The following is a 14,276-nucleotide window of genomic DNA, read 5'->3' as shown; positions in this document are numbered from 1 at the left end:
CTTGTGTAGAAGTAGTATATGAACCTTAATGTTGGATTTTTTTTCCCCCCCCAGAAAATTATGACTTACCTGTTTGATTTCCCACATGGCCCCAAGGTACTCTATGTAAATTACTAGACCATTGCTTTAGTGATAATGAATGCATTTAATCAGCCTGGAATAGTGATGTTAAGGAATTGGTCAGGACACATTCAGGAATCTTGATAAACATGAGAAATAAATGTCAGTGCTGTTATAATTTAAAGTCGTAAGCAACCTGAAAACTTAGTAGACAGAAATAAAAGAGATGTTCATGTGGCATTTAGTAGGATGAGATCAGAATAATTTTATGCCCAAGAATTTCTATGCAGAGTCACTAAGTTTGCAGTTTTCAGGTTGAGGAAGATAACTAATTAAAAGAAACAGAGAAAATGTGTATATTCTTGACCACTTCCAGATTCTGCTATAGTTATTGATGAGTTTTGTACTAAGGGAACAGTTAACCTTGATATTTAGCAGAGACGTCTTTATTCTTGCAGTCTGGCAGCACTTAGATTTAAGGAATATTCACTGCAGTTTAATCACATACTTGTGGGATTTTAATGCTAGGCTTTTTTGAATGAGTAAAATTCCTATTTTGAGATCATCCAAAAGCACAGCATGCATTGCTCTTCAACTTGACCTTAAAAGGTTAATGTCGTGGTTCACTTTCAGGATGATAGTAACATTAATGGGTAAAACTTTTACATCAGTGCTGTGGTTAGCCTGCAGTAAGAGCCAAAGGCCAGGTGTGCCTAGAGCCATAGTCTGAGGTCATAACCAGTAAAATTCCCTGATAGTTCTGTGTCAGTTTGTATGCCTCAGTTCTGATGGTTAGGTCTCTCTTAATTTGTCTCTCGGATGTTGATCTGGATCTCTCGTTAGCCCTGAGCTCTTGCAGCCCATTTCAGTGCGAGCACACTTTCTTTCATATATTAAATTTCTGTGAAATGAGTAGTAGATGAAATGATTTAAAATGTACTAGAGATTAGATAGTTATGTTTTTAATAAAATAGTGGGCTCTTCTGATTTTACTTAGTATTTCTACATTTCTTGCATTTGAGTGAGATTAAATATTAGTGCCTTAAGGTTAGGAGTGATTTTTCAGCTTTTGCTTTTCTCCTTCATCAGCCTGGGAGCTCCCACCGACCGTGGCAGTCGTACTTTGACCTGATCTTGGTGGATGCACGCAAACCACTCTTCTTTGGAGAAGGCACAGTACTACGTCAGGTGGATACTGTAAGTTGAGAGGATGACCTGTCTGCTAGCACATTGTCCTTCATGTTTGCCCTTCCGCCACTCATACTCTCCCTAAGAAAACATGTATTTTTAACTACTTAGCTGTATCTCTCTCTTTTGAAATTGTTCTAAGACTTTTGGTCTTAATTGAAATAGCCAAATAATTCAAAAATATAATTCAGGAGTGCCTTTCGTTTGGTGTCCTAGCCAAGTAGAATTTTGGGTAGAGATTGTGATAGAATGATAAAGTGTTACAAAGTCCACATTCTCTTCTCACAGAAAACCGGCAAGCTGAAAATTGGCACCTACACAGGCCCCTTACAGCATGGTATTGTCTACTCAGGAGGTGAGTTGCAGGTTTGCCGTCAGTGTCTTTGCTCAGACCTCACCATGAAAGCATGGGTGTCCTTCTAGCGTAGGGGCACATCTACCACTTAGTGTTCTAAAGATATCACCTACTGAATGCAAATACTTCAGTTGTCTACCAGTGCCACAGGAGCAGGGAGAATGGGCTTGAGAAGTTGATAGTATGGCTTAGTGAATCTGATTTTGACTAAAAGGATCTGTTGCCCGCTGCCCTGCCCCCCCGGGGCCCCCCCCCCCCCCGCTACCTTTCTTGGACCTATTTGAGGCTTTTTCTCAATGTCCTGGAATCATTTGGGGTGGTTCTCAAGGAGCCCCTATGGGTACAGATTTTTTGTTGGCATGAGAAACCATTGAACAAAGCCAACTTAATGGCACATTTGTGATGAGAAACAGTGGCAGTACTTCTGTGGGCTATAATTGTCACTGAAGCTGAGACATGCAATTTGGTTGCTCTTGGATTTCGTGACCAAGAGCTCTGGTCATCACATTGGAGCAGAAGGTTTTGTCTTAAAGGCAGTAAAAAGAATGATGATAAAAAGACAGTTGAGGGTCTTTGTATTTAAGAAAAGTGAGCCCTTTTCTAGTGTGTTTCTCATATAAGTGTAAGAATAAAATTAATCAGCACAGTATTTACTGGCTATGGTGTTGGGAATGCTGATTTTTGTAATATGGGGACATTTTCATTTTCTCATTGTTTATTCTGTTGTTTCAGGGTCATCTGATACAATATGTGATCTGTTGGGAGCCAAGGGCAAGGACATTTTGTATATTGGAGATCACATTTTTGGGGACATTCTAAAATCAAAGAAACGTCAAGGGTGGCGAACTTTCTTGGTGATTCCTGAACTTGCACAGGAGCTTCATGTCTGGACTGATAAGAGTTGTAAGGAGGCATTACTTACTTTATAAATCTTTGACGTAGCTAGTTTCTATAAATGACCAGCTGTGAATCAGTCTTCTTTGATGAACCATTACTTTGTATGTAGGGGTCAGAGGTGGTCAAAAGATGGTCCCAAATATTTCCATACCTCTTTCCCAGATAACCAGATAATTCACAAAAGTCCAGAATTTGAGGAAATATGAGGGGTTACCTTGTGCAGCTTTTTTCTCGAGTCTCTAAGTACAAAACGTTACTCCCTGAGTTCTATTACTGTAGCAGCTAACCTGTGAACGCCATTCTCCTCTATAGTCCCGTTTCTCTGCCATGCTAATTCCAGCCTCTCTGCTACCAGCTCGTATCTGTGCTTCTGGGGCATTGATGGCTCTCAGTGTTGATCACCTCCTGCTTTTTTCCAGGAGAGAATGGGGCCAAATTCCATTCTCCAAACTGAATTACTCTGTGGATACCAAAACATGAGCTGTGGATTTAGTTATGTAAAGATGTTTGACACAGATGTTCTTTGACCAGCCCTAGCTAGGCCTCACTCAGTGTGGTGAAAGGTAATGCCTGCCTGTCTTCAGGCAAGTTACCAAGTCACCCTTTGCCTCAGTTTCCTCAAATGTGAAAATGAGGATAACAGTACCTACCTCATAAAGCTGATGAGACTTAACTGAGGTCATGTGTGTATAAAGAAGATAGAAGTAACAACCCCTCTCAACCATGGCTCCTCTAACCCACAGAACAGAGAAAATGATTAAATGACTCTCTGTTCTCCCAAAGATGGCAGATAAAGAAAATTTGTTAAACATAATGATTACATTAAGGCTTAATTCTCTTTGGGAAACCCAAGTGGAGGAAAGCACACAACTGATGCTGGCTGTTGGTACTGTTTGTGCTTATCAGTGGAGTTTTCTTTCTAGCCTTTCACCCACATTTTCAACTTTCCACCTATGAAGTTTTAGGAATCTAGTTGATTTGGCTCTGTTTCCTAGACTTGTAACTCTGGACAAGTCACCTCATTTTGTGTTATTTGCTTTGCTCACACCTAAGATGCAATGTGAATTGGCACTTTCTAAGCATAGAAGGAAGCATCTGGTTGGAAGCAGAGTTGTAGTCAGTGATGTTTCAATGGGAAGAAGGCAGTTAAAAAGGAAATTATGGTGTTCGGTTGCCACCAGGTTGCAGGCAGGGCATCCGTGGGTTTTCCCGAAGGGGTCAAGGAAGTTATTTTCTGCATTCACCTATGGCTTTTTCAGTCATATCTGCAACCTTTTAATATAGTTTTAGCAGTAGTTTAAAACTGGGTGCTTTTTGATTTAAAATATTTTCTTCTTCTTCCAAACCTTAACTAGCACTTTTTGAAGAACTTCAGAGCTTGGATATTTTCTTGGCTGAACTCTACAAGTAAGTTTTTTTCTTTATTCTAAAGTTTTACTCCCTAAAACTCATCTGCCTTTTTCAGAGTTACCTCGGTATGAGAGAGGTCATTTCTAGAGATTTTCACTGGATTGTTTTTCTCCAGGCACCTTGACAGCAGTAGCAATGAGCGCCCAGACATTAGCTCCATCCAGAGACGTATTAAGGTATCCAAATGGGATTTGGGAGAAAACTTGCAAAATAAAATTGAAGTGATTTTCATATTTCTGATTTTGTATTGGGACTGGCACATAGCCAGTGCTCAATAATTTTTGTTTTTTAATGAGCTGACATTCACTCTTGTTCTTTCTTTTAGAAAGTAACTCATGACATGGACATGTGCTATGGGATGATGGGAAGCCTGTTTCGCAGTGGCTCCCGGCAAACCCTCTTTGCCAGTCAGGTGATGCGTTATGCTGATCTCTATGCAGCGTCTTTCATCAATCTGCTGTATTACCCATTCAGCTACCTCTTCAGAGCTGCCCATGTCTTGGTGAGTTCATACACCTTTAAGCTACTCTTTGTAGTTAAGATACTCTTAAGTCTGAGATCTGCAACCAGATTTGTGGGGTGGCACAAGAGGATTTGGATTTATCCTTAAATGATGGGCAAAGCCCAAGGGTAGATTGCAAAAGGAGTCTTTGAAAAAGTATGATCAAGACAGAATGTTACAGGGTATAACTTTCCTTTGAAATCTACCAACACAGGCTGTTTGAATGGTAGACTTTCCTCTTTTGTTAGCACTAAATGAGAGAAATATGGTGTTTCATATTCCTATGATTTAGGACTGTTTTTGCTGTGACAGGAAACAAGGATCTCTTCTTTCCTATCTAACCCAGTTTCAGGCTATAGTAAATGATCTGGGCACAGTTTTGAGGGCTAAGGAGAGGGAGCTTTAGGGAGTTCCAGGAAGACACTGCAGTATCCATACTGGTTAGGCCTCAGGTCTATGATAGACCTCTGTGCGTGGCCACCTAAAGAGGGAGAGGATGGTAGCTATGGTGACAGGGGAGTCGGAGGCGTCCCAGCTCTGTGAGTGTAGTCGCCACCGCTTTCTTGGAACTTGAGTGACCAGAGTCAAGGAGCATTTTAAAGTTTTGCTGGAAAGTAGAAACATGAGACTAAAGATCTTTTAAAAGAACCAAAGCCTCAAGAATTAGTAAGCTGTGTGGGCTGGACTGCTGCTGAGAATTATATTCATGTAATGATGATCACCAGACAGTGAAGTGGAACTTGTTTTTAACCAGTGAAACAAGTCATAGTAAAACTTCCTGTTGATATTTGCCCAATAGATATTCACTGGTTTCCAAAAAGCCTAGGCACAGAGAAACAAACTGAAGCGGAAAGCTTTGTCCTACAAGTTCTGACGGTGAATTTCATCTGATTTCTACCAAAGAGTGGGAAAAAGTGTAGCAGCTCCCTGTGGAGTACTTTCAGAAAGATGGATTATGAAGCAACAGTGTTACAGTTGGAGAGGATGGACAAGTAAAAAATTGTCAAGACTGGAATACTAAGATCAACTTTAGCTCATTGAGGAATACATTCCCATGTATTCACTAGTTGTGGGGCTAATTCAGAAAAGGTTCCTTACACAGGAGGGAGGCAGCTGATCATTAGACCTCTCCAACCAAATGCTAGTTTTACAGCGGAAAGCTCATGATGGTATTACTTTAAAAGTAGATTGGAACTCAGTCAACGATTTAATTTTATCTGCTGGTGAAGACTAAAAGGTATGGGATAGTTACGGCTGCCCTCTATATAATTCACAACCTCATGAGCATCCTGTTACCTACGGGCTCCAGGTGGGGAAGTATCTGCTGTTGGGTCGTTTCATACTTTATGCTTGTGTGATAAAACTGGGTGGTCATATGTTTTAGAAAAGCCCAACACTGGCAGCATATTTAACACTGCCTGGTCAGTTGGCTGCACTCAGATTGCTGGAGCCTGCGGAAATGGACATGCTTCTTTTGCACACAAGCTGGAACCACCTTGGGAGTGGAAAATTTTTTAAGTATCACTAATCAAAAGAAAGACGGTGCAGGTTTGTAATGTTCTTAATGATGCAGTGGATTTACTGCAATTCTGTGATAGAATCAAAGCATTTTGAACTATTTAAAAAATGAGGGAGAGAAGTTAGGATTTGGGAAATAACCATTTTGCTCCACCTGCTTTCTGAACCTCTTTGTTCTAGATGCCTCATGAATCAACGGTGGAACACACACACGTAGATATCAATGAGGTGGAATCCCCGCTTGCCACCCGGAACCGCACTTCAGTAGATTTTAAAGATACTGACTACAAGCGGCACCAGTTGACACGGTCGATTAGTGAGATTAAACCCCCCAACCTCTTTCCACTGGCTCCCCAGGAAATCACACACTGCCATGATGAAGATGATGATGAAGAGGAGGAGGAGGAGGAGGAAGAATAAGGAAGAAAACCGAAACTCTGAGCACCCATTAAACAAGTTCTGGCAGGACTCGCAGGAGCAGACCATGTCCCTGTTTGGGTTCTAGTGGGAGGGGGGCACTCCATCAACGTTATATCTGAAAAGTTTCTGAAGACCTTAAGATATTCTAATCATAGGGAGATACTTGGTTTAGTTTTGTGTGTCTGCACTCTTTACAGATGGTTGAAAATTGGAATCTGTATTGGAAAAAAGTAACAGTGAAGCTGGGCTGAACTGCCTGCAGGTGGTTCAGCTGTGGCTTGTGACCCTGTTTCATCACCAGTATGGTGAAGGGTCTCAGAGTGGAACGAGGATGGAGAGGTGATCCAAAAATGCTGTTATGTTACAAATTGTGCTCTTACTACAAAATCCATCTTTTCAGTGCATTACATAGTATTGTATATCACTGGAGAAATATATTGTTTCCATTATCAGATGTAGTCTTCTGTAAAGGTTCCTTTTACAAGCTTTTGAGTGTTCTCAGTGACTCTGGTGAGGCTGTTGTCCATCAGTGGCTTTGCAAAAGTGTTCTCTACTTGCTGTATGGCTGAGCTGGAATGGACTGCAGAGATTCCATTTTGGGGCAAAAGTCTTCATCTGTTTCTACACTCCTGTGATAACCAAAAATGCTTCCTCCCCCTGCCCCACCCACCCGCCCCCAAAACAGTCTTTTTCTCATCTGGGATAAATCTAGAGAGAGAATTTAGCCGAAAGAGGACAAAGGAGCAAGCCACAAAGAAGGAAACGTCTTATATTACAGCGTAACGGAGTAAAGTTCATTAGTGGGGGCTGTCTCGTGCGGCCCGTGCCGCCCCATTCCGGCCCTCGCTGTCCTCTGGAGCCAAACGCTGCAGTTCATTGTCAAGCAGGGGAGATGGGAAGCGGGCTCTGTAAGCCCTAACCGTACTAAAGCAGAGGGCACAATCAGTGTGACTAAATTCACTTCAGAATCCCACGTGAAATCACTTCTTGTTGTTTTGAACAAGAATGGATCATTAATGTATACTTTAGGGGGCATACCTGCCTCCCAGTACAGTGAGTGTTGTTACATTTTTAACTGTGGTGTAGACCCTTTAATCTTCATCTATTTCTTTTATTCTTGTTACTGGTCAACATGGGAGGGTAGATTAGCTGCTGTAGCATTCAATAAAGTATAATATTTCTAATACTGACTTTGATCCCTTCTGTAGCACAGCTGTAATAACTGTTGGATTTAGGTTTAGCTTAGTGACATCAATCTGACATTCTCGTCTCAAAAGAAATACAGTCTGGCATGACTAATGGTTAAATTATAGCACTTAAATAGGCCTTGATTTTTTTTTTATAGAAAGTTTTTTGGTACAGGACTGTAAGACTTTTTTTTTTCCTTTTTAAAAATTCACTTTATAGGTAGGAAACTAATTTAGCCAAGGCCATATGACCTCACCACTTTTGGCATCTATGGCTTTACACTGAGTCACGTCAACAGTCAGATACTGCCTTGCTTTAAATTTTAGAAAATGCGTTTATGGTTACCCCAGTTATTAATTATTCTCAAGGTAGAGATGTTGCCCAGGTTGACATGGTCTTAAATTTTCTCAAAGCCAAAAAATTTCTAAATGAATTAGAACTACAGAGCTAACTTACAATAGTAAATTTACATACCTCCCCTTTTTCAGCAAGTAATTTACCACACTTTTTGTATTGTCCACGTAAGAGCTATGTAGTAGTCTCTTTTTATTTGGGTGTCTCTCTGGCAGTGGGTGCAAAGACTGAGGAGTGAAAAGCACGCCTGGAATAAGACAACTTCCTCTGCTCGTTACAGCCTTCTCCGGGGTCACCGAAATACATTTCAGAGAGCTCAGATTCCATAAGAGTCTGAGACCCCAAGCAGAGTGTTGCTTCTCTGTCAGTGCTGTTGGGAGAGGGTGCTGGGGAGTGGGTGGTCCACGGGCAAGCATCCAGGGCAGCTGCCGTTGGGTGGGTTAAAACAGGAGTGTGCGCGTCTCTGTTGCCAGTAGTTAAAAGGAAGCAGAACTTAAAACGTGTAATTCCCCCTACCTTAAAAAAAAAACAACAAAAACTTGAGGCATTTTATTTAGACTGCAAGAAAACAGGTCTCCCACCTCTTTTCAGAAATTCTTTCCTGGGTATTTGGAAAACACTTGGTGTTCAGGCTTTGTAAAAGTACCAGGTGCCTCTTTTGGGGTACTAGACTGAGCTCCCATCTTAGGGTGTGCACAGGTGAGCAGGGACCCTGGCATCCCCCGCAGCTGGTCGGAGGCGCCGCAGAGCCCAGCCCCCTGGGTTCCCTATGCAAGACTCGCCTCATACATTCTTCTCCAGAGACGGCCATTTACAGCTCAGATGGTGTATTTCAGAAAAGTCACCTTTGACCTTAGATTGCCTCCTACCATGTGCTTTGCTCTGCTGAGACCTAAAGAAAGAAAGCAAGTCCTTCAAGCTACCCTTTTCTAAGATGCTTTTAGGAGAAGTGGTTTTAAAGCTAGAATAACTCAGAGCTACAAATCCTTTAGTCATGCTGGTATTGTTTTTAAGCAACCACTTTAAAGCCGCTTGTGGTGACATGTCAGATTTAAAAGTACTTTGTCCATGTTTAGATATTTCTAAATCAGATTTATTTACTTAAGAAATACTTTGTCAACAAGTTTAAAGCCTTGCTTTTTTTTTCCAAGGCTGCTAAGAGCATTTAAAAATACTCTGCTTATTCACCACAAATAGCCTGAGACAAACAACTGCATATCTAAGTCTGCATTAAGGGTAGGAGCCTTGCCCACATTCCATGTTATGGAAACTATTTAATCTTTCTTTGATGGTGGGAAAAATGGTAACTATGACCTAACTATTGCCATATAGTTAAGGGCCCAATTCCTCACTTGGTTGAGTAGTTTATGTCTCAATACTTAGGTTTCTCATGACATTCTTTTTTGGTGACTAGAGCACAGAGCTCTTAAAGTTTTTCCTCAAATGGAACAGTTTCCTATTATATGCAACTTTAGGAGACTCTGAGAATGAAATCTGTACTATGGAGCTACCTGAGCAGTCTTGAAAATAGAAAAAAATATAGTGCACTAACCGCAACAAGCAGACCACGCACACACATGCACAGCAACCAGGAAGCAGAGCCAGGTGGCTCACAGGTCCCACCGCCTCCCGCCCTGCCACTGACGGGAGCGGCATGTCACGCTGTCCTCACTGCTGACTGTGCAGAAAGAGCAGAAAGCAAGTCAGAAAAAGGCACTTGTTTACAGAACAAACAAGGCAACCTTTCTACCTCACCTGGCAATCTCAGCCATTTTCCCCTGTCCTCAGATACGGAATCTTCGTTCCAAGGCCATGACCATCTGACTTGTGTCAACAGAGGTATGTCATTTCAAGAATAAAATATACCCAGTAGTTTAAGCCCCTCTAAAGAACTTTAACACAAAAAGTACTCCCAATTAAACACACATTTCATTTCAAGCTTGCGGATTCTGGTACTGAAAGTCTAATCTGTATTTTCCTATTTAAAACAAAATGACTAGTTTTTGACCTGGTCTGTTTATGCTTCTTACCACAAAATAAGATAGCTTTGCTCCATTTTATTACTAGAAAAAAAGGTGAATTAGATTACTTCATGAACCAAATTAGGTTCAAGTATGTCCGCAAATGTTTGCTCTCCCTTTGAGCTCTCCTCTCCCCAAAGGCATGTCTAGCCAGGGCTATAGACGAGGCCTGAAGAGTCTGGGCCAAGATAAACCTCACCACACACAGTGGAGCCCAAGCAGCCAAGTGCACGTTCTTCCCATGAAAGCTAGCAACAGTCTTGTCAAGTCTCCCGAGTTCCTCAGATGCTGGGAAAGAGGATTTGCCAAGCAAACCCTCCCAACAAAAAAAATGTTCAATGTCCAGTCTTTGAGAGGTAACCTTTGACTTGTGGGTGTGGGTATTCTGAAGCAAGTAACTTCATTTTAGTGCCTGTTGCCCTCAAATCAGTTATGTAGCAGAACTGTAGTAGGGAAGCTAGCTCAATCTAGCAAGTCCTGTCTTGTGTTGGCCTTCTGTTTGAGCGCTAGCACCCTATCAGGAAGGCACTTTAACAAAGAATTCTGGCAACTGCATCTCCCTTTGTGTCCTCAGGCCTTACAGGCATCCACCAGGAGAGAGAGCATGCCCCAGAATGTCAGAGAAAGGGCCCTACAAGCAATCTTTTGTTCGGAGGCTTCTTGAAAATAAGAGCACAGATGTGAGGATCTTGGAGGGACAGGGATGAAAGTTACACAAAGAAAGCAAAAGGTTACTTGGCTATCTAATTCAATTTTCTAGCTTCCATAAGGAATCATCTCTACTAAGATGAATTAGCTTCAGAAAGTATCAAGTAAGTTTTCAGAAATCAACTCCAAGCTATGAAAAGGTCATTCAGTTTGTACCACTCACTTTCTCTACGAGAACATCCGGGCACTATCTGTTCTCAGAAGTGCTGAGCTAAGACGCCGTGGGGAGTACAATTTGTTAAATGAAATAGAAACCCCAGAGCTTTTTTCACAGTGAAGCTTAGCATTGAACCAACACATGGGTACTCCATGGACACAGAAAACTTAGGCAAATCTCATCTGACAGTAGCAAACTTCACGTCTGTTTTCCTTGGAGAATTTCCTGATTTGAGTTCAGGACACCTCTAACAAAGTAAAGAAAGAAAACTACACAGCCAACTGGGTGTGGATATGCGGAGGCATTCCTTCCCTCGGCCCCGCCTGCTTTCTGCTCTGCTTCTAAGGAAAGCAGACAGGTTCCCAAGGAGGTTACATTTCACTGAAATACAGATCTGCCTTTTACTTTCAAAAAACTGGGGATGATGATTGGGGAGTGGGATGGTGGTTAAGTCAGGCAGTGTCTCAAGCCAATCTTGTTAGCAGTTCTTCACTTAAAAAAAGACTGAGTGGAAGAAAAGTTCTCCAAAAAGATGTGAGCTAGGAGTGGATCGCAGAAGGGCTGTGGACCTAGACCGGAAGATCTTTAGGCTCTAGTGACATGAGGGAGGAGGGCAAAAAGGAATAGAAGGCTTGGAAAGAAGTGATGGAAGAGGATGTGGACCACACCCCGGATTAGCAGGGAACGTGGGGCACCCGCTGAATCCTGCAGAGCGTCAGAACGTGACTCACCACACTTACGCCTGGTGTTCTTAACTCGGGGTGAACCCTCTATGCCTGCTGCATCCTTTCTCCTCCCTAGGCATCGTGTAGCATTTTCATCTTCAAGAACCAACTGAGAGGCTTGCATGAGGCCTTCGGTCTTGCCTAGAAAAAAACAGCTTAGATATTTGCCCAGCTGAACTGTGTTATTAGTGACTGAGCAGCAAATTGCAGGGGCAAATTTGGATACCCTCAGTGTCCTTAGCTAGAATAAACTGATGGGGGGCAGGTTACGATCCTTGCAAAGGATCACCCACCTGGAGTTGGCTATAACAGGCTGTAAGTTGGAGGCACAGCGCTAGCACCCACTTAACACTTGACTTTGTGGTATATGTCCAAAAGGAATGCTCTGCTTTGTGACCATGCTGACAACCAGTCTCCAACTTTCCCAGCAATAAAGCCAAGCAATTGGGCAGCAGACCGAGGCTGGTGTTGCATAGATGAAAGGGGAAAGAGGGAACACACGTTTGCTAGAAGGGTGAACAGAAAATCATTTATCTAAATAGAAATGAACAAAAAAACCTTTTAAAACAATCACAAAATTTACAAATAAATTGGTACAAAATAAATAGGAGCGATTGTAAATCTACAACATCATTTGAATTATAAAATGCATTCATTATGACAATCAGCTTGTGAAACCTATACATGTCACTTGTGCTTTAGGTTTATGTACACAGCTCTGAATACTGTGTTCAGAAAACTTCACTGCTGAAAAGCATGAAATGTACACTATGATACAGTGAGTAAAGGCTAAGGAGGATGGAAATCAGACACAAAGCAGGGTCTTATTTGAGGGCCAAGGCAATGTTGGCATTGGGCCTCAAAACTGAGAAAAGGCATATTAGAAGCCCAGAGTGGGCAGGCAGCTTCCATGGTCCGGAGAAATGGATTCTATAATCCAAGGGCGGGAGTTAAGAGGCCATGACTGTCATAGGGCTGGGCCACTGACCTGGCGTGGGAGGACGGGAGGCGGCTCTGGTCTCACAGCCACACTGCACCACTACCTAGAGAACAGACCAGTCACCAGGAAGCCACCTCTAAAGTATTTCACGGAGGTACTTGGGAAGCCCTGCTGCAGCTAAGAGACCCGCCTCCATCCTCGTCCCAAACACTTGCCATCAGAATAGAAGTGGTCCCAACAAAAGGGGCCGGGGATGCTAGGACCAATGTAAGAGCAGCAACCTGTTCAAGACAAAAACAAAAAGTTGGTGCCTTCTCACCCACGTTAAGGGACAACAGAACCCTGGGCTCCATGGATGAGGGGCTCCAGGACAGATCTCATCTTAGTCACAGACGATGTACTAACAGTAGAGGCATATGTACATAATAAATAATAATATAAAATAAAGCATATACATTTGTAGATTTAAAGGACTCCAGAAATAAGAAAGGTCAATGGACTGATGCACTCGACCTTCACAGTAGACCTCAGACACGGGAGCAATGAATCAGAAGCTAGGCTGGGGCTCTCTGGGGAGTGAGAGCCGAGGCCTTGCTCTTCCCCACTCCTTTCTGCTCTGGAAGCCTGAGACCAGCTGTTTATATCCAAGGGGCCTGGGCCTCCAACAAAAGGGCTCCCAAGCCCCAGCAGGTCTATTTTATAGGTCTCTCCAGGTTGCATCTGAAGAGGAGTCTGGCCCCAGAAGAATCACTTTCTGAGGGAATCCATGCCAGTCAGATGTGGGCAGGCAAATGCCAGAAGATACCCTGCCAAGTGAGGCAAGACAGTACTCCCAGTCGTTCTTCCAATTTGTTCATGTTTAATACTCCCCTGGGTATTAAAACTCGAAAACATGTATTCACTCAAGTCTTATAGGGTGGGTCAGCTCTGTGTGTATAGGAACCTTGGCATACACACTCCTAGAACTTTCCTCCCTTGCCACTAGAACCCTCGTATCCATGCTGCTTTAAGAACAGCCTGGTATTTCCCATAAAAAGATATTTAAGACAATTCTAGTGCGATGATGTCAGTGGCTGTACCGAGGGAAAGCTTACTTACTTGAGCTGACCCAACCACAAAGATCTAAGAAGCAAAGAAGGTCCCCAGGCCAAGACGGTGGGAGGAAAGCTGCTCCAAGCTCTGCAGTTGCCATGGACCACCATCTCCTCCCTCCTGTCCTCAGGGCTGACCAGAAGGAAAAGGAGCGAGAAGGCATTCCCTGCAGAAGGAACGCCTGTAAGTCCCAGAGGATGAAGGCTCACGGTCACAGCCTCGAGGGGTGTTAACATCAGCAGGCTGGGCCTGGGTGCACCACGCACCCGCAAACGAGACAAATGAACCTCAGCTGAGAATTCTCTAAACTATCCTCTCTCTCCTGGCAGCCTACTTGCATACGAAAGAAATGTGACGAGAGAGATTTGCAAATGGCCCTGAGGTATAAAAATTCACTGAGTAGGTTGCTCACTGATCAATTTGCATTGGAAATGTTTCTGAATCCCCAAGTCACCTTCATACTGAACTCCCTCAGTACCTCCTAAGTTCTGGGTTACCCTATAGCTCACCCAGACACCCTTGCTGGACAAAAGCACCACTAGCCCAGCACACAGAATGGGATGACGCTTCACCCAAGACCAGAGCCTGTGTCCTCCATGGGGAAGCAAGCGCCGCAGGATGCCTCTGCACCCTGCACCGCCAGCGCAGCCCTGGCGCTCTCGACGAGAGGCCCCCAGCTCTGAGATCGAAGCTGAGGGGCTGTTCCCTCCGCCCATGCCACCGGGGAGCACAGGCCATGTA

The 14,276-nt window shown here is 43.2% G+C and overlaps 1 protein-coding gene across 5 annotated transcripts in view; it reads left to right on the top strand.

Moving 5' to 3' along the window:
* Positions 1-7,019, top strand: part of NT5C2 (5'-nucleotidase, cytosolic II) — a 105,967-nt gene extending 98,948 nt beyond the window's left edge. For 4 of the 5 annotated variants that reach the window (XM_054581445.1, XM_054581446.1, XM_054581447.1 and 1 more), the window contains 8 exons: positions 55-96; positions 1,150-1,257; positions 1,537-1,603; positions 2,336-2,506; positions 3,856-3,907; positions 4,026-4,086; positions 4,236-4,412; positions 6,111-7,019. In XM_054581445.1, coding sequence (XP_054437420.1) covers positions 55-96; positions 1,150-1,257; positions 1,537-1,603; positions 2,336-2,506; positions 3,856-3,907; positions 4,026-4,086; positions 4,236-4,412; positions 6,111-6,350 — 918 coding nt within the window. In that variant the 3' untranslated portion in view covers positions 6,351-7,019. The remainder of the gene's footprint in view (positions 1-54; positions 97-1,149; positions 1,258-1,536; positions 1,604-2,335; positions 2,507-3,855; positions 3,908-4,025; positions 4,087-4,235; positions 4,413-6,110) is intronic. The other variant, XM_054581448.1, reaches the window with a different exon arrangement.
* The last annotated feature ends 7,257 nt before the right edge of the window (positions 7,020-14,276 follow it).

This window comes from Pteronotus mesoamericanus, unplaced genomic scaffold (genome assembly GCF_021234165.1).
Source record: "Pteronotus mesoamericanus isolate MK-2021 breed Mesoamerican mustached bat unplaced genomic scaffold, CSHL_Meso_final contig_657, whole genome shotgun sequence".
NCBI lineage: Eukaryota > Metazoa > Chordata > Mammalia > Chiroptera > Mormoopidae > Pteronotus > Pteronotus mesoamericanus.
Note: the sequence above shows the minus strand (reverse complement) of the source record. Positions and strands in the feature narration are given on the sequence as shown.